General features: G+C 55.9%; 1 protein-coding gene across 4 annotated transcripts in view; it reads right to left on the reverse strand.

Annotated features, from left to right (window-relative positions):
• The window catches only part of Col16a1 (collagen, type XVI, alpha 1), a 49,370-nt gene extending 26,980 nt beyond the window's left edge, over window positions 1-22,390 (reverse strand). For 3 of the 4 annotated variants that reach the window (XM_013519640.1, XM_013519639.1, XM_013519638.1), the window contains exons 1-40: window positions 22,200-22,390; window positions 20,513-20,619; window positions 18,357-18,431; window positions 18,126-18,246; window positions 17,222-17,345; window positions 16,640-16,906; window positions 15,625-15,705; window positions 15,335-15,460; window positions 14,568-14,621; window positions 14,238-14,264; window positions 13,641-13,676; window positions 12,603-12,629; window positions 11,465-11,527; window positions 11,169-11,210; window positions 11,018-11,062; window positions 10,896-10,931; window positions 10,459-10,521; window positions 10,046-10,090; window positions 9,872-9,967; window positions 9,677-9,715; window positions 9,174-9,218; window positions 9,035-9,070; window positions 8,414-8,524; window positions 7,967-8,002; window positions 7,723-7,758; window positions 7,535-7,645; window positions 7,262-7,306; window positions 6,085-6,120; window positions 5,914-5,958; window positions 5,505-5,636; window positions 4,751-4,786; window positions 4,430-4,537; window positions 4,036-4,158; window positions 3,877-3,930; window positions 3,650-3,691; window positions 3,287-3,322; window positions 3,153-3,206; window positions 2,896-2,964; window positions 753-806; window positions 638-664 (exon numbers count right to left, since the gene is read on the reverse strand). In XM_013519640.1, coding sequence (XP_013375094.1) covers window positions 638-664; window positions 753-806; window positions 2,896-2,964; window positions 3,153-3,206; window positions 3,287-3,322; window positions 3,650-3,691; window positions 3,877-3,930; window positions 4,036-4,158; window positions 4,430-4,537; window positions 4,751-4,786; window positions 5,505-5,636; window positions 5,914-5,958; window positions 6,085-6,120; window positions 7,262-7,306; window positions 7,535-7,645; window positions 7,723-7,758; window positions 7,967-8,002; window positions 8,414-8,524; window positions 9,035-9,070; window positions 9,174-9,218; window positions 9,677-9,715; window positions 9,872-9,967; window positions 10,046-10,090; window positions 10,459-10,521; window positions 10,896-10,931; window positions 11,018-11,062; window positions 11,169-11,210; window positions 11,465-11,527; window positions 12,603-12,629; window positions 13,641-13,676; window positions 14,238-14,264; window positions 14,568-14,621; window positions 15,335-15,460; window positions 15,625-15,705; window positions 16,640-16,906; window positions 17,222-17,345; window positions 18,126-18,246; window positions 18,357-18,431; window positions 20,513-20,585 — 2,676 coding nt within the window. In that variant the 5' untranslated portion in view covers window positions 20,586-20,619; window positions 22,200-22,390. The remainder of the gene's footprint in view (window positions 1-637; window positions 665-752; window positions 807-2,895; window positions 2,965-3,152; window positions 3,207-3,286; window positions 3,323-3,649; window positions 3,692-3,876; window positions 3,931-4,035; window positions 4,159-4,429; window positions 4,538-4,750; window positions 4,787-5,504; window positions 5,637-5,913; window positions 5,959-6,084; window positions 6,121-7,261; window positions 7,307-7,534; window positions 7,646-7,722; window positions 7,759-7,966; window positions 8,003-8,413; window positions 8,525-9,034; window positions 9,071-9,173; window positions 9,219-9,676; window positions 9,716-9,871; window positions 9,968-10,045; window positions 10,091-10,458; window positions 10,522-10,895; window positions 10,932-11,017; window positions 11,063-11,168; window positions 11,211-11,464; window positions 11,528-12,602; window positions 12,630-13,640; window positions 13,677-14,237; window positions 14,265-14,567; window positions 14,622-15,334; window positions 15,461-15,624; window positions 15,706-16,639; window positions 16,907-17,221; window positions 17,346-18,125; window positions 18,247-18,356; window positions 18,432-20,512; window positions 20,620-22,199) is intronic. The other variant, XM_013519641.1, reaches the window with a different exon arrangement.
• Between the last annotated feature and the right edge of the window lie 45 nt (window positions 22,391-22,435).

Genomic DNA, 22,435 nt, shown 5'->3' on the forward strand with positions numbered 1-22,435 from the left:
CATGGGCTCTGGAGAAGGACAGGCCAGGGCTAAAGTCCAGGCTCTGTCTCTTATAGTTGTGCCCTTGGGCAAGCGGTGGACTCAGCCTCCTCATCCGTAAAATGGGGGTAAAAATTCCAACTGCACAGACTACGGTGCAGATGCAATGTATTAACTTGTACCAGAATCCTGCCACATGGTATTGAGCCAACAAGGATGGCTGCTGCTGTGACTGTCATTTACTTATATCATTTTCTGCTGTGACCCTCCAGTACAGTGACAGCTCCCCCAGCTGCAGCCCTGCTCCCTGGGCCCTGCCTGGCTTCCACGCTCTTCTGTCCCTGTCCCTCACTTCTCTGTCTCCTCGCTACCACTCCTTCCTAACTTTCTTCCTGTCCCATCCTCGACCCAGCCCCCACGTGACAATGCAGCTGCCTCCAAGGGGGTCCCAGAGTTCTCTGGTCTCCTATGATCCTGCTGCGGGGCATCTGGGCCCCTGGAATCCGGGAACTGGTGAGTGGCAAGGACACTGGGCTGTCTCCTTGAGCCCCATCCTCCAGCCTAGGGCGGCTACTGTGTGCACAGGATCCCATGGGTGGTGGGGATATAGGGGCTGCTGATTCCCCTGGAGGAGCGACCACAGGTCCTTGGGACTTACCTTCTCTCCTTGAGATCCCTTTTCGCCCTGTGGGGAAAGCATACAGGGTGGTGAGTAGGGAGGGGTTCAGAGGCAGGGCCAGCCTAGCATCCTGCTGTCTGGGCACCATACTCACCGGCATCCCTTTGGCTCCTGGAGGCCCAGTCTCTCCTGGCTGTCCATCGCGGCCCTGAAGGGAGAGAGCCAAAGTCAGTGGGCAAGACCAGACAGACGCTCATCCAGCCTACCTCGGAGAAGGGTGATAGGACAAACAGCAGCAGCGCCAGGCTCCCGGGCACCCACGTTCTATGGCAAAAAGAGAAAGGAGGAGGAGGACTGGCACTTCCTGTGTACTTTGGGAGCCAGAGACAAAACCAAGAGCCGTCAGAGAAGGGGAAATGGAACCCCCCATGCCCAGCCCTCTGGGACCCTATTGTTCTGTCTTACAAGTGAGGAAACTGAGGCTTGAAGAAGTTCCATTGTCAGCACAACTGCACCCAGGCTGGTCTGGCCCAAAGCTGCTCCCCCGTCTAGTCCCCCTTTAGTGCTAGATATGCACTTTCTGTACCACAAAAGCTAACTCTGGTGACTGAGTGAGGAGAAAGGAATTTCATCCCCGGTTTTATCAGTAAGAAACTGGAGACTCCGAGTCACTGTCACTTGCCTAAGGCTACACAGTTAGCGTGGAGTGGGCCTGGGGAGCCTTGCAGATGGATCTCAGCTTGAGGGGAGGCCTGGAGAGGGCTTCGGGGAGGGACGGAGACTTGAGCAAAGGCCAGAGAGGCCAGCCTGGCTGCAAAACTGGTGTCCCCATAGCTGCCCTTCTGGGGGACCTTCATATCTGGGCCTTGAAGCTCCCCTGGGATCAGGACGCCTTCTCTGCCTCTACCCTGGGCTCCCAGTGGGGGCCATGCAGACAGCTTCCACAGGCCCGAACAAGTCCCTGCCCCACGCACCCCGGGCTCCAGTGCACCCATGGGAAGCATTTGCTGGTGATTCACAAACTGGTACAGGAATTTTTCTAGGGATCCACAAAGACAGAAAAAGATACAGTTCACTGGGCTATTTTCAACATTACCAAAAGCTCAAGAAAAATTATACATTTGCCCACGACGCAGCATGGCACAGGCTGGCTGAAATGTGGCATGCCTTTGATTTGGGCTAAAATTATACCATCTTGCAAAATTCCAGTGGGTTCATGTGGAGTAGAAACTGACTATTAGACAGGTTTTTCATGATCCAAATGAGAAAATGCTCTTATTATTACTTAATCTATGCAATTTGTTCAATAGACACGTCTTTTAAACATGGGAATCATTGTCCTGGGCAGCACAGAACAGAACCTTTCCCTCCTCGGCGATCACCGCAGTGGCCAGCACTGGTCAGAAAGTGCCCGGAGACTCCAGGGTATGAAGTAGGCGGCTTTGAGCCCAATAGACAGGGCCTTGAGTTCCTGGCCCCTCCCCAGCCTCCCTGGCCTTCAATTTCCTTATTTAAGGAATAGGACAATAACAGTGGCTCCCTTACAAGGCTCTGTGAGATGGAGGTGAATTTCTGGGTGTTCAGAGCTCAGTACAGGGCCTCAGCGTGGCTACTGCTCAAATAATGGTAGTGAGCACATTCTGTCTCCTGCAGGAGCTAAAAAAGTCAACTTCAAAGTAGAAAAGAGTAGAATGGTGATTCCTAGAGGCTGGGAGGGCGAGAGGGAGAGACGGAGGGAGACTGGATAACAGGTGCCCGAACACAGTTAGATCGGAGGAACGTTTTCTAGTGCTCTCTATGGCACAATAGACAGGCTAGAGTTTATAATGACCTATTATTACACATTTGAGAAGAAGTAGAGGGCCGGGGATTATAACTCAGTGGGGGAGCATTTGCCAAGCATCTGGAGGTCCTGAGTTCCAGCCCCAGAACCACAAGAAGAAAAAAAAAAAAATTAGAAGAGGAGATGAAGGTTCCAAACATAAAAAATGATAATGAGATGGATAAGCTAATATATACATTGTATATATGTACTGAAATACCACACTGTATCTCATGAATATATACAATTATCACGTTAATTAAAATAAAAATATTTTAAAGGAAGAACAGAGAAGAAAACAATGGCAGTGATCACTATCGGTATTATTCAAGGACTGTCCCCGAAAGTGCTGGTCAGCTCAGGCTTCTCCCCGCCCGTGCCTGGGATGGGCAGGGTCAGCCCCTTGCCCTCTTCCCAGCAGCAGCGTCTTGGCCCCAGGAACATCCGCAGCATGGCACACGGACAGGACGCTTACCGGAGGCCCAGAGATGCTAGCACCGGGAGGTCCTACTAGTCCAGCTGCTCCTTTTGTCCCTGGAGGTCCCTGGGAAAGCAAGGCACAAAGGTTACAGGAGCAGGATTTGAAGCTGGCACAGCGCAGCAGGTGCGATGTGGCAGACCTGGTCTCAGCCAGCCCTCTGACAGACATCACTCAGGCCCACATTCCCTGTGCCTGATGCCAGGGCACTCAAAACCCCTGAAGGCCCAGTACCCCAAGACACAGCAGCTTACCTGGGCACCCTTTTCTCCAGCGGGGCCGGGTGGTCCCCGAGATCCTGGAAGTCCCTGCAGAGGGAAACACAGTTCGCTTTATCCCAGAGTGACCCTACCCCTGCCAGCCTCCTCTAGGCCCAAGGCAGACGTACCTGAATGCCAGGCAGACCCTGGGCTCCAGGCTCCCCCTGCAAATCAGGAAGGGCAGACTGGGGCATAGCAGCCCAAGATAACCTGCTCCCCTGTCTGTGCCCCATTGTAGACCTGAGGGGGGCACCTGCCATCCCAAATTCAGGGGAGCACCTCAAAGAGACCCTAAGAGGCAGGGAGGAGGCAAAGCCAAGTCCCCAGTAGAACACAGCAGGCAGGGCTGCTGCCTGCCCCAGCCCTAGAGCTGCGCCCATGAGTATCTGGGGGCAGGCAGAGCTCTGTGATTTAGGGAGCCGGTGGGAGTAGACTGGCTAACGGAAGCGCTGGGAAAGAGCAGGAAGACAAAGGTGAGACTGGAGACTCACCTGGGGCCCCTGTGCTGCCACTCCTGGAGGCCCTGGTTCTCCCTGAAGAGGCAGGACAATCGCAGTCAAGATCTGCACCTCACCCTTCACCCATCTCCTTAACCATTTCTGCCTCCATCTTCTCCCCACCCTGGGCCTACCTCCAATTCCACGCCAAGGCCCTCAGACCCGCGGGCTCTCCCGTCACCCACACAGTGCTGCAGCCATGTCCCCATACGGATCCATACCTGTGTACCCTTCAGTCCTGGAGGCCCTTGAACTCCTGGTAGACCGGGCTTGCCCTAGGAGCACAAGAAGGCCCAAGAGTTCCACAGGGGACAGCGGCACGGGAAGAGAAGGCAAAGCGCAGGCAGGAAAGGATCAGAGGGCAGGCAGCTGGAACTCACCGCTTTACCTGGCCGGCCCACGCCTTCTGGGCCCCGCTCTCCTCTAGGGCCAGGCTTCCCAGGCAGTCCGGTCATGTCCGTCACTGCCCCCTGCAGGCTGGAGCAGGCAGTACAGGCATCACCCTGGTCAGAGAGGGAAAGTAAGGAAGGAGCTGGTGAGCCAGAGCTGGCACTCAGGCCAGGAGGAACTGCAAAAGGAGTCCTTGTGACCCCTGCAAGCTCTGCCCTTCCACTGCCCTCACCTCAGCCTGGAAAATAAGGTGCACTGAAGGGCTCCAAGCCTTCACCTAGCGATTCTGACCTCCTTTGGTGGCCACGGTTGCCCCTGCAATCCTTCCCCTCACCTGCTCACCACCTGATTTCTTTCCACCCATGCAACAAACAGGCCCCTGACCTTGTCTCCTTTTGGTCCCACGGGGCCTCGCACTCCAGGCTCTCCCGACAGCCCTGGCCGCCCGGTGCTGCCCGGCCTTCCAGGGTCTCCGGGATTCCCAGCCTCACCCTGTGAAAAGTACGGTTCAGGAAGGATAGGGCTGGCCCAGCTAGAGGCAGGTTGCCCCTGGGGGCCCTCAGACACTCACAACTTTCCCAGCGTGGGGCAGGGGGCTGGGGAGGGAATGGAGAGTGGGCACAAAACAATCAGGAGGAGGAGGCAAGGAGGGCATCTGAGAGGAGCTGGTGCCCACCCACCCTTATGCCCACCAGGTTCTCTCACCTTCTGCCCCTTCAATCCACGCTCTCCAGCCTTGCCCTGAGGAAAAAACATGCCCGCACCCCTGAGCGTCCAGCACTGTGTTAGATCCCAGAACACCCAGAAAACAAAGCAGATAATCTCCGCCTTGTGATCACCTCCCCTAGGTGAAGAAAAGGGACTTGAGCCAGACTGCCTGCCTCTGTGACCTGGACGAGTCACCCCATCCACCCCCAAGCTTCAGCGTCCTCATTCTACAAATGGGGGCAATTAAATAGTATAGGCTTCTGCCCCACAGGGTCCCTGCGAGTTTAGACGTGCTGATGTGTGTGGAGCAGCATGTGACACACTGTGGCACACCGCAGGTTGGTGTTCGCTGTTACTACCAAAGTGGTAACAATAACATCCATAGTCACAACTGTCATTTCTCTGAGATCATGTGTGTGCCACTCAGCTTTGCCACAACCCTATGGGTAAAACGCCAGGCACAGAAGACAAAAGTGACTTGCTCGAGTTGAAAATCTAGTAAAAGGCACAGCTGGGTTTGGAATCCAGGTCTGTCTGGTTTGAGATCAGTGCCCCTTCTGCCTTCTGCTCCTTCTGCTCTCCAGGTCCCAGGATAAAGGACAGAGGCTCATCTGCGTGCCTTCAACTGGAGACAGAGGCACTGCTGACCCCTGCACACACTCCCACTACCCAGGGAGTGGAGAGGCACAGGCGGGACCCCTCTCCTCTCAAGCCCTGCTCATGTCTACTTCCAGAAGCCCCAGAGACTCACCTGCTCTCCTGGCAGCCCAAAGCCTGGAGCCCCAGGCTCCCCCTTCTCTCCAGGCCGGCCAGGCAAGCGCACCACATGGTCACTCCCAGCTTGAGGCGTAGACAGGGCTGAGCATGGCTCGCAGGGCTCTCCCTGCCAAGCAAAAATGCTGAGTTAGGTGTCCCTAAGCCCTGACTCTAGGGCTGGGCTTGGGATCTGAGGCTGAGGAGCACAGCTGGATGTGCCACAGCACTTCTGCTGGGCCAGGGGTATCTCTGGAAAGATTGTGGGAGCACAAAGGAGAAACAAAGGCAAGGGCCAAGTCAAAGGGTCTGGACAGCAAGCTAAAAGTCAGACTTTACCCTATAGGGAGGGAGGGCGCCTGAGGGTCTGAAGCAGAGAAAGCTGTATGCGGGGCATGCAGACTCACTTTTTCCCCTTTAGTGCCTGTGGGTCCAACTGGTCCTGGTGGTCCCTGCGTAAGAAGAAGCCATGCATGACACCCAACATCAGCCACGGCCCAGGCCTATCAGCTCCCCTGAAGTGGACAGCACCTCCCACTTTTCCTCCCCTGACTTGCTGCCAACCAAAGTCTCCTTACCGGGCTGCCGGCTGGCCCTGCCTCCCCGAAATTACCCTAAGGGACAAGCAGAGAACATACAATCAAATGGGGGATGAGGCCTGAGAGAACTGTGGTACAAGGTGAAGTCCCAGGAGGACTGTAAGCAGGGAAATCAAGTAACTGGAGCTCTTTTTACAAAGCCGCATTAGCTATAGGATGGTAAACGGGGTGCTGAAGGGCTGCAGTGGCCACGGGCAGGTTGGAGGAGGCTGCTTCCATCCAGGTGAGAGACGATGGGGACCCAGAGTAAGATGGCAGCAGCGGGAATGGTGGGAGCGTGGAGGTCGAGCTCAGGGAATCGAGAGCTGTCACTGGCAGAACTGTCAGGACCTGCTGCTGGGGTGGATGGAAGGGATGATGCTGTGCAGCCATGCAGGACACCAGGCTTGGAGCTTGGGGACCTGGTTATCTATCCTTAGTTGTGATGGAAAAGACCAGGAGAAGCAGGTGTGGGAGTGCAAAAGCTTCGTTTGAGAAGTAGCAAGTATGGTTCGCCTGTTGGAATCAACTCTGAGCATGCATCTCAGTGTTTCTCACACGTTAGCACTTGTAGGCCCACAGAACCCTGCATTTGAGGAACACTCGATTAGAGGTTCAATGCTGTCATTTGTCTCTAATGCAATCATAAATACAAATGTCAACACGGGGACTGGAATTGAGTGCCCTGGGTGAGTAGCGCAGATTACAGACTCTGAAGCCAGATTTCCTGGGCTCAAATCCCAGTTCTGCCTCCAAATACTCATGTGGCTTCGGGTAGTTTACTAAATCTTTCTGTGCCTTTCCCATCCATAAAATGGGAATAATCGAATACTTACCCCCTGCAGTTTTGGGAGGATAAAATAAATTAATGTATGGGCAAGACTCGGAACGGTGCCCAGCATGTAATTAGCAGAAAAGAACTATTAAAAATTATTTTACTATAAGTTAGTGGTTTTAGATTATCATTAAATTAAAAATACAACACTGAGGAATGTTTTTAGAAAATGTAAAAGCTCTTGGAAATAAATTCTTGAACTCCAATTTGCAAAACAACAATGAGCCCATTTCACTGTGAATTTACAGTTTAATCTCTTCCCTGGTTCCCGCTCAAAGCCACCCCTTCCTTGCCTCCTTGCGAAGAATCTCTGGGGTCCTTGACACTTAGCCCATATCTCACCTTCTCTCCTTTCAGCCCTCTTGGCCCTGGAGCCCCAGCTTTCTCCTGAAAAATAACGAAAATGGAGTCACAGCACCTCTCCACTACCACCCCTCCAAGCTCCCAGTGTCCCACTGGAAAGAGAAAGGAATGATGGGAATTACAAATCCATATTCTGAAGGTAACTGGACAGTTATTTCTGTCAGGAAGGTGGCACTCTCAGGTACTAAGAGGAAGCTGCTGGGTACCACAGAGACAGAGCAGGGAACAGCTGGGCAAGGGTAGGCTACTCACCAGAATGCCAGGCAAATCGGAGCCAGAGGAACCCACATCTCCTTTAGCCCCCATAGAGGGCCCAAGATACTGGGCTTCCGCAACTAGGCTGCAGGATGAGCAGGGCTCTCCCTGGGCGAGGAAGAGAGGGGATCAGAAAGGCCCTCAGGGAGGGAGAGGGGGGCAACAGGGCACCACAGTTCCCTCACCTTCTCTCCTTTGATGCCTTGTATGCCAGGATCTCCCTGCAGGGAAGAAATGGTTTGTAGGCTGTGACTGGGCAAGCTCAGGCACCTCAAACACTCTGGCCATATATAAGGACAGTTATGTGATACACCAAACACCCAGGGTCCCATGGTGCCTGTACTCCAGAGGCAGGTTTCATCCGCCCATGGAACAAGTGAAGGAAATGAGGCCAGCTAACCTACCCCAGGGGGAAGTTCCTATACCTACCCGGTCACCTTTTTGTCCAGCACTTCCCAGGGCATCCTAAAAGAGAGTGTCTGTAAGAGAGTGGGGAGTCCAGGCCCAGATTCCAACCCAGCCCTGCTTCACATTCCCTTCCTTCACCTCCAGCCAATACCCAACTCTAGAGCACAGCTCCATTCACAATAAGGGATGGCTCTACCTCAGCTTGCCCAAAAGGCATCCTAATGTCCCTTGGAGAGTCCTAGAAGGTTGCCATGGAGATGAGGGGTGACACTCTAGCCTAGCCCTAAGCTCTATGGTTCAGGCCCCTTAACCATCTGTATATATTCTCTGCCCAGCATCTCTCTGTGGTCAGGAGAAGCACCCAGCCCCTCTGCTCCATTGCTCTCTATGATCAAGGTGTGTGTTGTGGGGGCAGGGGTAGGGGGTGGAGGGCATAGAGTATCTGCCAGTGGCCACATGTATACTTACCCTGGCTGGTGCAGGATCCCCTGGTTCCCCCTTGGGCCCTGGCTTTCCAGGGAGCCCCACAAAGTTCTGGAACCCATCAGGTAGTGTTGGGCACACTTCACAGGGGTCACCCTAGCAGACAGGGGAGATCATGAAAGGACAGGGCAGAGCTCAGACCCTGGGGGAGGCCAGGAGCCTCCTCCCCATATCAGCTCTAGCCACTGGGTGTCCTGTCCCCAACATCAAAGTGGACAGCAGAGCACTGCAGGGTTCCCTGCCCAACTGACTCATTCATTTAACAGGATTCCTGGATATCACATGACGACAGCCTCGCAGCCAGCCACAGGAAATGAATGTGCCCCATCACAGATGTGGAAATTTGGGCAAAGCGAGAAGTTAAGCGACCTGCTACATTCATAAACCACGTGGGTGGCCGAGGCAGGATCTGAGCCCAGCTGGCCCCAAGCCAGGCTCTCTCTTACTAAACACACACACACACCACAGGAGAATAAAGAAAGGGCAGGGGTCACCTGAAAAAGGTCCTGTACCCTCGGCCCAGGTCCACAGCCTGACGCCCAGTGTCATCTGCAGAGAGGGATGCCCACTCTCATCCCAACCTAGACAACCAGTCCTGGGACTCACCTTCTCTCCCTTCACCCCTGGCACTCCTGGCTTCCCCTGTTGGAGAAGAAGCAGGGAGCATGAGTGCCACATGAGGCCTTGGAAGAGAAGCCCCAGGTATGGTGCCCAACGCCCCTGTCCCTCAGCTGGGGCCACTCACAGGCTTCCCACCAGGGCCTTCCTTGCCTGGCACCCCGGAGCTTCCCTGCAGTGAAAAGAAAGGTTAAAGGGTGGAGGCTGCTGCCCACCAGATTCTAGCCCATTCTCCCCTTCTCCATCCAGCCTCTTTGTGAATGGCAGGTTGCCCTCTGCCAGCTCTGCCTTGTCCACTGGCTTGGTTAAACCCTCCATGCCTGTTGCCCATCCTTCTCCCTGTCTGGTCCAAGAGAAAATAAGTCCCTTCTGTGTCCCTTCCCATCCTGTGCAACAGAGATAGAAGTAACCCGAGGAACCTCAGAGGAAGCAGAGCAGCAGGTGGACATTTGCAGGACTTTCTGCTTACCAAGGCCAAGGCCCCACCTCCACGAGCTCTGGGGTGGGGGCACTCCCCACTGTAGGCCTGCCTGAGCCAAGCCCCCGGCGTCCTGTCTGGGACAGCCTTGCTGCACAAGCCCTCAGCAGCGAGCTTACTCAGGCCCCTGGTTCATCCCTGCTTTTGCTTACCTTGTCTCCCTTGGGGCCTGGCGGGCCACCTGGCTCCCCCTGAGGGCAGAAACAGGGTGGACAGAAGTTGAGCATGGTGAGATCTTTTTCCCTAGCCTCTTCCACCCAGGACCTCCCCCCCCCGGGGGGGTGGGGCAGGGCAATGTAGGGCAGGGCAGGAGAAAGGTCTCAAAAAAGGACAAAGAGGGTACTCACAGGGATCCCAGGCAGTCCTATCCCAGGGGGACCAGGGAGGCCAGGAGGCCCAGGCTCTCCTGCCAGCCCTTCAGGGCCAACGAAGCCCGGGTCTCCCTGACACAGACAGAAATGGGTGTGAGAAAGCTGCCACTTCAGCCTCACCAACCCCCAGCCCCCAGCCCCACAACTCACTTTTTGCCCTTTGGGTCCAATCACACAGATCTCTCCTGGCCGGCCCTGCAGGGAAGGGGGCAGGTATAGGGACAGCCAGGGCCTTGGCTCCTCCCTTGATGGGCCAAGTAAATAAGTTCACACATGTCCTATCCTCACTGCCCCTACTTAAAACCAGACTCCACCCCAGTTTCCCAAAGCTATCAAATGTCCCCATCAGGGCATCTGAGGAGAAGCCAAGAGACCTGGGTTGAGTTCCTTTTCTAGCCCCGCCCCTTGCTGTGTGCTCTGGGGCAGGACCCCTCCGGTCTGTTTGCCCCGTTGTCCTGTCTGAGCAAAGGAGTGGGGGTTCAATTGATCGCTTGGCTAAATCCTGGCCTATCAAGCATCCCACCCCACAGGGCAGTGGGGGTTCGGGGTCCCAAGCACCGTACGTCTCGGCCTGGCCTTCCAGGCAAGCCCTTGATTCCTCCATCGCCCCTCTCGCCTTTCTGGCCCTGGGGATGGAAGAGGCAGAGTCACTCAGGTTGTGGGAATGGACTAGAAGAACCCAGGCAGGTTTTCTAGAGCTAGGAGAGGGGCAACCGCTTCCTAGATCATTGGTCTCCGCCTCCCCTGAAATGGAATGGCTTCCACAGGAGGCCGGACAGCAGAAGGAACTTCCAGTCAGCCAGGCCACTCACTCTAGGAGGGTGTGGCTTTTTCTTCTAAGGGCGGTGGGTGTTTGGACAAGGCAGGATGACTGGGAGGAGTGGGAGAAGGTCCTGCCAACTGTGCCCACTGATGCCATCCTGTAGGAGGACTTTGGACACCCTCTCCCCAAGCCTGCCGACCACCCTGGCACCCATCCCTCCAAATCCTGGCCTGATACCTTCTGGCCTCCTGTGCCTGGGGGTCCCGGTGGTCCCTAACATGAGAAGGGACACAAAAGAGGGGATGAGGAAGGAACAATGAGCCTGGGTCACATCCCCCCAACCCCAGCTCCATACTCACCGAGGCTCCTGACGCCCCCTTCTCCCCCTTTGGGCCTTCTGCACACTGAGCAGGGAGACAAGGTATTGAGGGGGGCCCAGGGACACCCAGCGGGGTCCACTGGGGCTGGCCCCACCTTGGTTCTGAAGCAGGCCTCACCTCTGGGCCTTACCTGAAGCGGAGCATCCGGAGAGATTCGAACACAGTCATTGCCCTGGGGGTACGGAACAGGAATCAGGGATCAGGCTGTGGCCTCCTGGGGAAGTCACCTTATACCTCTTGTGAGGAAGAAAGGCCCAGGTGTCCCTAGAAACCAGAGGCTTCCACACAGTAACCCCTAGAAGGACCCCATCCTCACCCCCCGTTTGGGCCAGGCTTTCCCCTGAGATGACAGCACGCAACTACACCCCAGCCCACTCCCGGGGCTCAGGCAGGACAGCCCTGCCGTGGGGATGGCTGGAGACTCACCCGTGCTCCCTTCTCTCCCTTGGGGCCTGATGGACCAGGCAGGCCCCGTTCACCTGTCTCTCCCTGTGGGTGAAACCAGAACTGTAGCTGGGATCAGAGGGGGCCTACGAGAGCCTCTAGGAAGTGCCCCCCCACCCGTTCTCCTCTACTCATCCACCACACAAATGCGTGAGCACTCACACACACGCACACACACACATCCGTAAACACAGGCTCCACCCCAACCCCCACCACACACAGCATATGGATTCCATACACGCCATCCACACGTCCCTCCCACCCCGAAAGGCTACATTTGGCAGACTCGGTCTCATGCACAGGGTATCTCTTCCCCCACACCCATACACATGCACCCCAGCTCACACACAGCACATTCAGAGGGACAAGGAACACGTGTGCAGCGGCATATGCAGGGTGGCAGAAACCCATGATGGCTGAGTATCAGATGGCCTGAGTTCGATTTTGTACTTGCTACCATGTGGCATAGGGCAAGTCATGGCTTCTCTCGGAGCCTCAGGTTCCTCATCAGTAAAGTGGGGCTCGTGTCAACCCCTGCTTCGAGGGTTTGTAGTAAGCAAGAAACGGGATGCTCTAGGCAAGGTACTGGCACAGAGGCTGACACGCAGTCAGCACTCCCTGACGGTGGCTCTGAGAGTCATTCTGCAAACTCGTGAGCATGCGAACACAGCTGGAATCTGTGTGTGCTGCCTCCTCCACTGCACACAAGCTCTGCGGCCCTGTTAGGCTCGGAGGGATACGGGCTCAGCCCTCAGCCATGGGTCACACTCACGCAAATCCCAGGGATGTACACAGCCATACCCACACAGTCAGTTTGACACTCCCATGTGGGCACAGTAGGGCCTCAGTTTCCCCACAGGATGAATATTGAGGGGGAGCAGGGAGGTAAAAGATATGCCCAGAGTCTGGTGCACAGCAAGGCCTTAGAAAAGGGCAGTTCTTGACATCTTTGTATACACAGAGCCTCTGTCCTCTCCAGCACACACACCCTTAATCACTCCTCACTCGCACAGACTCAGGTCGTCCAGATAGAGACACACAATCACAGAGCCACATGGTACAGGATGGGCTGGAGGCAGCAAAGAGGGCAGGAGTATCCTGTTTCCTGTGAAGACCTCACCTTAGAGCCAGAAGGAGCAAGTGTGACCTGAGGGGACAGAGGAGAATGCATCATACCTCAAAAAGAGACAGGAAATCAGGGGCTCAGAGAGGGCATTTCATCCAAGGTCACACAGCATGGTCGCAGGGCCAACAGCCTGCCACCTGCTCTGTTTCCCAGGCCAACCAGCACACTGACTCTATATCCTAAGGCTGTAAAGCCCGCAGAGGGGTCTAGCGTACTTTCTCTAACCTGCCTGGCTTTGGCCAGCCCCACCTCCAGTTGCTAAGATAACGTGGCTGTTTGGTTGCCATGGTAACACTGGCATCTCTGGGGACCATCAGCCTTCCCAGATTTGGTGGGGGACTGGTTCTAAAGGGGGACAGGCCGCAGAAGGGCTACTTCCTGATGTCCCCCACAGTCAGGGGGCATGGAGGTGAGGGCAGCTGGGCTTGCACTCCGTGGACCAGCGTGGCCTGCCAACTCAGAGCATCAGGCCGTGGGAGAGCAGTGACTCACGCTGCCCACAGAAGAGGCACAGCTGGGTATCAGCTGGGCTCACCCCGCACCCCTCTCCCTTGTCCTTCCAGACCCCCAGGGGGGGTGGGAGCAGGGCCAGCTACTGAGAGGGAAGAGGGGATTCTGCTCTGCTCTGAGGTAGTGTGTGGCTTTGTGAGCTGGGTAACCTTGCGCCAGCCATTCCCCATCTCTGCCTGGCAGGTGCCATGTGAAACCTTCCAAGCATAGCAGACCTGAGATCGTGTAGAGAGTACAGAGCTGGGATCAGTAACCAAAGTCCTGACACCACAGGATGGCCACCGTGCCACGCCCCTTCCACCCCATCCTTTGCCCCCTCACAGGCCAGGAGGCATCGTCTGTGCAGCCCTGGCTGGCGGGGGTGGGGGTGGGGTCAAGCACCGCTCTGGGAGCCGGGCAGAGCGGGGTGCGAGAGTGCACAAAGACCCCCTTGTCCTCAACCAGGAAGCTGCCCAGCCAACTCCAGGCAACATGCGCTCCTACCCTCACCCGCCCCGCCCCGCACACCCTCCATTCACTCACATTGCTTTCCTGGGCGCCATGGACACAGGGTGGGCACTGAGAGAGAAGAACAAGGGTCACTTCTGAGCCCTGGAGTCAGCCTTCCACCCTCACCCCTGCCCAACACATACACATACACACACACACACACACACACGCCCAAGCCAGAGAGGGTCACACATGTCCTGGGTGTGACTGCAGAAAAGCATTAAGATAGGAACCCTAGAAAATAAGCCTCACCCCCAACTCCACATTGACTCACACCCACAGCCATTTTCTAGGGGAGGAAACTGAAGCCCAGAGAGGAATACTAGTGGGTCCCAGGTCACACAGCATTCAAGGCAGAGTAAAAGTCCAGATTTAGGAGTTCCAAGGCCAAGGCCTGCGCTCTCCCATGATGCCCATGGCCACTGGTTGCCAATTTAGTAAAAGCATCCTCCAGGGCTACCACCCCACAACCCAGGAAAAGGCAGTGGGCAGATGGGGCCCAGTGTCAGGCCCCCAAGGTATGCTGGGAGCTGTGTAGTCATCTATCACCCCCATGCTCAGGACCTATTAACCACAGTCTTGTACAAAGTGCTCACGCTGACTCCTTGGCCAGCCCAGGCTGGGGCTCACCTCGTCCGTTGTTGACTCCCGAAGGGCCTGGAGAAAGGGAGCATGGGAGTGAGTAGGGAACTCGTGGATCAAGCAAAGCAGCAACCAAAACGCCTGCCCAAGAGTCAGCAGGCATGGGCTCACAGGCATCAGCCCTAGAAAGTGCCAGGTCCTGTGTCTGTCCCACCCTGTCTGTCTGTCTTTCCTTCTCAGAGCTGGCATCATGCAGCTGAGCTCTGTCCAGGCAGGAAGAGAGTGGGAGTGGAGCGCCTTCTCCAAAGGGCTTATGGAGGGCGTACAGGGCAGGTGGAGGGTACCACAAGCTCCTCCTCCTCCCCCCACCGTCTCTACCTTTGCTCCCCTTTCTGCATTCTGTCTGGTTCTTCCCATCAGCTTCGCATCCACCTGGCACGCAGAGCAAAAGGAAACACAGAGAAGGGGCTGTTCTGGGGCCCATGCTGGAAAGGGGCACCAAGGTAGGGCACATGTGGACCCAGGTGTCCCCTCAGCCTGGCATGTGTTACCTCCCAGGGCATTAGAGGCCTACTCAGGCCCCTAGGCCAACCCCAGAGGCACCCTTTTCTTCCTCCTTCCCATGTGATGTCGGAGAAAATAAGGCTGTGAATCAATGAGATCCTGTGTTCCTGCAGCCAGAGGCTGGGCATGGTGCCCGCGGGCAGGGAGGCTCCCAGCCAGGGCATGGGGCTAAGGGAGGAGCTGGGTTTCCCTGCACCTCCAAAGAACCCAGGACAGGACAGGGCAGCTGGCCATGGTGCTGGGCAAGTGAGTGAGCCCGGGGGAACACAGTGCCACCAGGCCCCTACCCCAGGCATCCCTGCCAGAAGAAGCTGCCTTTGCTGCAAGCCCGATGCTGTTCTTATAACAAAGGTTTGGGTGGCATCTGTGGGGCAGTGCCAGAGCCAGATGGGCATAACTCTCAATGCCACAGGGTCCTGGGGGCTATCTCTCTGCCTCCCTGAGTCTTAGGGGGTAGGATGCAAATGAATGGGGCATTCAGGGCCCTTCCTTCCCTGGGCACATGGCCAGCTGAACCTGGTGGCAGATCTCAGTCAGGTCAGGGAGGAACAGTCTCTCTTGTGCCTGGCCTGCCTGCCTACCTTGCTGTTCTGAGGCTCCTCCAAGCAAAAGCAGCGCGTGTAGACCTTGCCCTCCGTCTGAGGATTGATCTCGATGAGCTCATTACTCTGGGTGTCCCGGCGGGCCTTGGAGGTCTCTGAGGGACACTGCTCGGGGTGGGGGAAGGGCTGTGGTCAGTATACAGGCAGATTCATCCCAAACTATACTCACCCATTTCCAGAGCCCCCCATCTCTAGCACATGGTGCCATTAGACAGTACCCCAATCCCATCTCCCTCCCACCCCTGGTCATGCGAGGGCCGGGCACTCACCCCTCCTGGTAAAATCTCACAACAGCCCTCTTCTAGCACAAGCTCCGGGTCACAGTAGATGTGTGCCTGCTGAAGGTCAAACTGCAGGGAACACACAAGTTAATTTCAGGTCATTTTATTAAATAGCTGTGTACTGACCCCCAATGAGGCATAAAGATGTCTCTGCCCCAGAATTTAACCTCGGGGTGTTTCCATTCTGGCCTGAGAGACTATCAAGAATAGAGCTGTCAATTGGGCATGATAGTGCAAGCCTGTAATCCTAGCATTCTAGGAGGCTGAGGCAAAAAGATCAAAAGTTTGAGCTCAAACCGGGCAATTAACAAGATCCTGTCTCAAAATAAAAAATTATTTAAAAGGCTGGGGATGTAGCTCAGTGTGATGGTCCTGGGTTCAGTCCCTACTGATACACACACACACACACACACACACACACACACACACACCAATTTATTGTCACTAAAAGCGAAATAAAACTGCACATGTTGGAAAGGTCAGAGTGCCCAAAGGAAGAGGGAAGAGGAAGTTCCAGTCAAGCTGGGCCTATTCATCAGGTGGGAATGCAAGGACAGGCATTTCAGGATTTCAGGTAGAGGTAACAGGATAGGCAAAGGCATGGACTTGTGGAAGTGTAAGATTAGAGTTAGATGCCTACGGTAGGCTGGAGATGTAGCTCAGCGGCACAAGCACCTGCCTGGCAAGTGCAAAGTTCTGAGTTCGATTCCCGGTACCAAAGAAATAAAAAAGAATGTTGATGCCTAGGGTGGAACTGACCAGCACAGAGCTCCATGGAAAGATGGAAAGGAAGATAACGCTGTGAACTCTGCTGGAAGCCAGATCACAAAGGTCTTGAATGCCATGTTAATCTGTTTGGGTCAATCTAGAGGGTGACGGCGGCAATGGGGATCCATGGGAGGGTTATGAGCAAGGGGAGGGCCTGGTCAGATGCAGACTCAAGGGAGCTCACTCAGGCTTCCGGCAGGTGGGAACCAAGGCCATGGCGCAGTTTAACACTCACCGAGACAGGCTTGCCCTGCGCAGCATCCAAGCCCAGGAACACGTGGCCCACGGGCCGCACGGGTCTCCGGGGCCCCAGAGGCTGGGAGGAGGCTGAGATGCAGTCCACATGCACAGAGGCCACACGTCCAGCCACACTCAGCATTAGCTTGTGCCAACGCAGGTCAAAGAGCTGGGGCACCGGGAAGATGCAGGACACAAATTCACCATCTTGGCCCTGCGCCCGGAGCTCCAGACTCTGCTCTTGGCTGTTGACTTCCAGGGAAATCTGTGCAGAATTGGGGAGAGGAGGAGGAGGAGGAGAGAATGAGAGCTCCAGAGCCACCACATGGCAAAGTCAAGGGCCCTCAAGCTCATTCCACAGAAGGGGAAACTGTTCCAGAAAGGGAAGAAAGCTGGTTGGAGTCATGCAAGCATCGTGAAAGAATGGGGCTGGCACTGATGGGTGGGGGTAGTCCTGAGGGTGGGCACTGGGATGGAGCAGGGAGGCCCCAGAGGTCACAAGCTGGGATAGGAGCTGGGCCGCGCTGGCATTAGCTGGCGCCATAGGGAGCATGAGCGTAGGGTAGTGGGCAGGGCTCACCTGCGGGTATCCCTCTTCATCAGTCACTTGGAACAAGTACCATGTGCCCCGGTAGGTATGCTTCTTCAGTAGGAGGGTGAGCACCAAGGCAAATTCCTCCGGGAGCCCTTGAGGGAACACTCGGCTGCGGATGGAAGGGAGAGGTGTCCGGAGGCTCAAGGGAGCGTGCAGCTGCTGCCCACTCCTCTGGGCCTTTAGGACCTGTGAGCCTGCCCCTGATAGCACAGGCACATGCCTCCACACAAAGTACATTCATTCACTCATTTTGCACCATGTACTGAGCACCTTCTAGGTGGCAGATGCGGGGCTGGCCACTGGGGAGAATAGAGAAGGGGCCTGCAGCTGAGGAGCCTTCCAATGTGATGTGGAGCAGCATGACTACTTCACTACCGCATTACAGTTTGGTGAGGGCTTCTAAGGAATCTAGGATGCTCTGGGGTGAATACCTGGGACGTGGGGGTGAAAGGGGGAGGAGAGTTGCAAAAAAAAAAAAAAATGGAGAGGGTTCTGCATGACAGAGTAGTCAGAAGAGAAAGGGACTTGTGAGGAGTCGAGGCCAGAGGGGTAAACAAGGCCAGGCCAGCCAAGGACTGGTGGGAGTGTGGGCTTCACACACATGGGCACACACACATACACACACTTGTCAGCTTCCGACTCTCATCCTACGGTTCTCATTTGTGAAGTGCCTGCAGGGTGCAGACCTGGTCCTGCCCACTGCTAGCCAGAGACAGGGTAGGGCTGCTTGGAGCCTCTTGTGCCCCATCCTGTAAGCATCAGGGGTGCAGACCAGGCTGAGTCCTGGCAGGGGGAGGGACGAAATGACCCCCAGAGAGGCCCCAGGACCAGGGTAACGGGCGTGGCTGCGGTCGGTGTCTATTCCCAGTAGTCACACCGATACCCTTACCGTGTGGGCTGGGTGAGCGGGGTTGCCCCCAGCCGCAGGATGAGAGGCCCCCCCTTGGGGTTGCGGATCTTCTTGATGGCAGTGGTCTTCATGAGGCTGAGTCGGTGGATGAGGTTGAAGCCTTTGGGCAAAACAACAGATGAAAGGCTCAAGGGAGCAGGTGAAGAGGGGGTACGCGTCCTTCCAGGAAGAGGACAGAGGGGACAGGGGCGGGATGAGAGGGGCACTCACCAGTCACATTGGCTGATAGGTCACTACTGTGTTCCAGCTTGAGTCCTTCCTGCTGTGAAGGTGGGCACCGCTCACCTGCAAGAGAATTGGCTGGGGAGCATCGGGGACTCGGGCTGAGGCAGCTGCCCAGCTGGGCTCCTGGGAAGCAGCAAGTTCATCCTGTAGCCTTAGCCTGGCCCGGCCTTGACCCCGACTACCCTGGGAGCCAGGAGGAGTCCCTCCCCCACAGTCAGAAAGACTGAGGCCCAGACTGAGGCCTAGGCCAAGGTCACTGGGTGAGTCAACAGCACAGCGGAAGCAGAACTGGAAGCTGAATCTGCCAGTGCTCCCCGCCAGGGTCCAGGCCAGCAAGGGAGAGGATACGGGTAACTCTGGGCAGCACCAGAGCACAGTGGGGTGGTGAGCTGTGGCTGTGGCTGTGCGTGTGCTCCCACCATGACACGCACCGAGGTTGCGGGGGCTAGGAGCACTCCAGGGGTGAGGAAATGTCGGGCGCGTGCCTATTTTGTGTTCTGTGCAATTGCATGGCACGTCTGCACATGGGTGAGTCGTAGATGCCCACGCCGCCAGAGATGCCACATGCAGCTGGGACAGGTGTTCTCTGCAATGGGTGGGGTCCCACTTCCCACATCCAAAGCAGACAAGCAGACCAGACACAAGTCTGAGCCCACAGAATGACTTTTCACCTGGATAACCATCCCACGAAACAGTAAGAAAAGCCCGAGGGTCTGAGGAGACCTGAAGCTCAAAGATACCACCAGGGCTTAGATTCTAGGCAGGGCACATTAAGGGGAAAGGGCTCCTAGACAATGAGACATTTTAATGCAGATCTCCAAAGCCCTGAAGGGACCGGCTGGTAGCTGAAAGCCTTCTTCCCTCTGGGCTGACCGAGCAGAAGTATTGGAGGAGGTGCTATACTGGACAGATAGTGGATAGAATCAAAAAGTCCTTCCCAGCAAGCAGATGCGGAAGCTGGGACGGACTGTAAAGTAAGATCCTAGAGGCTGGCAAACTCCTTGCTAGCCTGACTGAAAGGAGGAATCCTGGGTCCCTGGTCATGGTCATCCCACTAGAGTCCCTCCCCCAGGTCTGGCCAGAAAGATCATCAGTGTCTTGAGCCTCAAAGCAGCAGTGGGTGACTCACCCCCTGGCAGTGGGCCCAGATTCCTTACAGATGTTGAAATTCTCTACCCCTGCACTGCCCCCCAGGGGACCTGGTGAGGGAGAGGAGAGCTAAGCTCCCCTATACACGTACAGAAACACATATGTATGAATGCATGCACATACACACATACACGGCACACACACAACTGGTAGCAACACCCATTCCTGGTATAGAACACCTTTTTTTTTCTTTTGAGACAAGATATCACTAAGTTGCTAAATTGCCCAGATTGGGTCCAACTTGGGAATCTCCTGCCTCAGCTTCCCAGAATGCTGGGATTACAATTATGTGCCACCATGCCTGGCTTACACAACCCCTCCTGTTGCGCTTCTTTGTTGGCTGCCCTTGACTGACTGGATCTGGGTTCTAGGAGTTATGCTCCTGCTTGGTTAGGTGGCAGAGCTACCAAGCCCAGATGGCACCCAGTGGGTCTGGGCAGGCTGCTCAGTACATTTCCCCTGGCCTTAGGCCCTGGAAAGCTGCAGCCTCTGCTCCATCCAGAGTCTGAGCCTCAGGGCAGGCCCTGCACAGGAGGGGCAGGCCCTGCACAGGAACATTCATCTGGGCTGGAGGATGGTGTCTGCACCATGAACAGGAGCAGGACTTGGGCCACTTGCAGGATGCAGCCACCTTCTGCAGGGAGAGCAAAGCGCCTATTCCTCACCCCACTGGCCTCACCAAGGCTAACACAGGACAGGTTTATGTACACAGGGGAAGGGACTGTCCTGTCCCACACAGAGCCCCAGGATGCACAGAGCTGCTCTGAGATGCAGACACAGAAGTGCTCAAAGACATAAATATATGCACAAATACACGCTCTCTCACAGGTTTGAGTGTGCAAACTCCTCAGGTTACCCTGAGCCCAGCCCCTAGACTCTTCATAAATGTTCACCTGGTTGGCACATACATAGCCCCACATGTGTGAAGACCCTGGCACCTCAGAGAGAGAGTTGCAGGTTTATGGCACCCTGAATATCCTGTGTCATCTCACCTGTATTTGCCCCATGGCTGAAGGTGAACCAGAGACTGAGCAGCCACAGGCCAGGTGTCCAGGACACCCACATCCTGGTCCAGAGGGATCAGCGGAAGCCACAGCACCTGAAAACCACAGAGATCCAGAAAGGCTGACTCCTGAGTCCCCTCAGCACAATTCCATACATGGGCAAGTGGTGACAGCCATGGGGCCCCCCTCCCACTAGGACTGGCATGGCAAGAGGTCTGGCCAGACACTAGTCCCTCTCAGGAGGGCCCAGCTACCAGCCGGGGGCTGAGATCTGGGCAGAGGTGATAATCAAAATATTTAACCACCGGTATGGCACAGACACCCACCAGCCAGAACAGGATGCTGGCCAGAGCACTGAAACGGCCTGGCAGCCTCTTGTTGTGCTAGTGGGCAGCTGCTGGACTGAAGAAAATTCTAGCGGGTCCTAGAAGACCATGGTAGCTGGGATAGTGAGGGAGCTTGAGGCACAGACTATTTATCAAAACACTTGGAAGCATTTCAGTATTTGTGCTCTGGGCTGGCACATACCAGCCCAGTACCTGGCTAGCAGCACCTGGCTGAGGCTTGACAAGCCTGCCCAGCACCTACAGGGACAGAAGCTCACGACTTTGTTGAGTCTCCTGGAAGGTCTCAGAGGGTTTTGTGTGGGCCAGTGAAGCTTCCCCCAAGAAAAGGTAGGTGGGAGAGCAGGTTGCCAGGGCTCAGGACCTTGTTGCCAACCTTCTCTGCTGGCGAATGTTCATCTTTTAGTTTTATTAAACCCTGATGGATGGGTCCAGATAAATCAATGCAGGCTCAGTAAGCAGCCAGCACAGCCATACATCATCCAGTCTCCCCCAGGACAGGCAGCTCATGCATACACACACGGAGCCATGTGTGTTTCAGCATACATATGCACGCGCACACACACACACATACACACACACGCAGAGATACATGGGCAATACACACACAGACACATGTGGTACCAGTGTATGCATTCAAAACTACCTGCACGCAGGCACGCTCAGACACATGTGCTAAACCCAGGCACATCAGTTTGCACATACACACATGCACACAGCCAGCCTGTGACCACCCCTCTAGTAAGCCTTCCTGCTGGGAAGTTCTTCTGCAAGTCTGACCTCATTCCTTCCAATGGAATCCTACTTTTCCTCTGTTGGTCCTGAACAGGGGATGAGAACGGAAAGGACCCCCTCCCCAGTGTATTTGGAGGTAGGATGCTAGCCTCCTTCTCCTGGGAGACAACTGTGCCTCCGCCTTACCATCCCACATCCCAAGGAGGTACACTTGCCACCCCTCAAGCCCTAGGCTGGCCTTCCTCTCCTGCCAGCCAATGGAAGGGCTGCCAAGGTGGGCAGCCTGTGGGTGCATGTGGAGGCGGGGACATAGATGAGTTCATCTCCACCTCCATCTCTGCTGTCTGGCCTGCACACCCAGGCCCCAGTCTGAGTGAGACAGGCTTCCGAGGAGATGTTCCACCCGCACACAGAGGCGCAGATTTGGGGGCGGAGAGAGTAGAACCAGGCTGGAGTTCAGAGCTCATCCCCCTACAGAGAAGAGGTCTGAGGCCCAGAGAGGGGGATGCTATTTGCCCCAGGGCAGACAGTCAGTCTGGGGTGAAAAGGGCCCGTCAGCCCATTGCCAGAAGGCAGTCCAGTCCATGCCCACTTACCGGTGGCTGGGTATCCTCTCGCCTCACTGAGCGATCCCGGCAGCCCCAGAGAAGCAGGGCCTGGGTTCCACGGGATCCCTGGGGGTCCCGTTCTTTCCTTGGGCCGGGCCGCGCGGGTCCCCAGCTTCCCAGCGGCCCGAGCTCTCCAGGCTGAGTGCTGTCCCGCGCACGCACGCACGCCTGCTTGCCGGCCACTCGGAGTGGGGGGAGAGGGGCGGTTCCAGGGGGCTGGGGGC

This window comes from Chinchilla lanigera, unplaced genomic scaffold, assembly GCF_000276665.1.
Source record: "Chinchilla lanigera isolate Chin_1 unplaced genomic scaffold, ChiLan1.0 scaffold00051, whole genome shotgun sequence".
NCBI classification, from domain to species: Eukaryota; Metazoa; Chordata; class Mammalia; order Rodentia; family Chinchillidae; genus Chinchilla; species Chinchilla lanigera.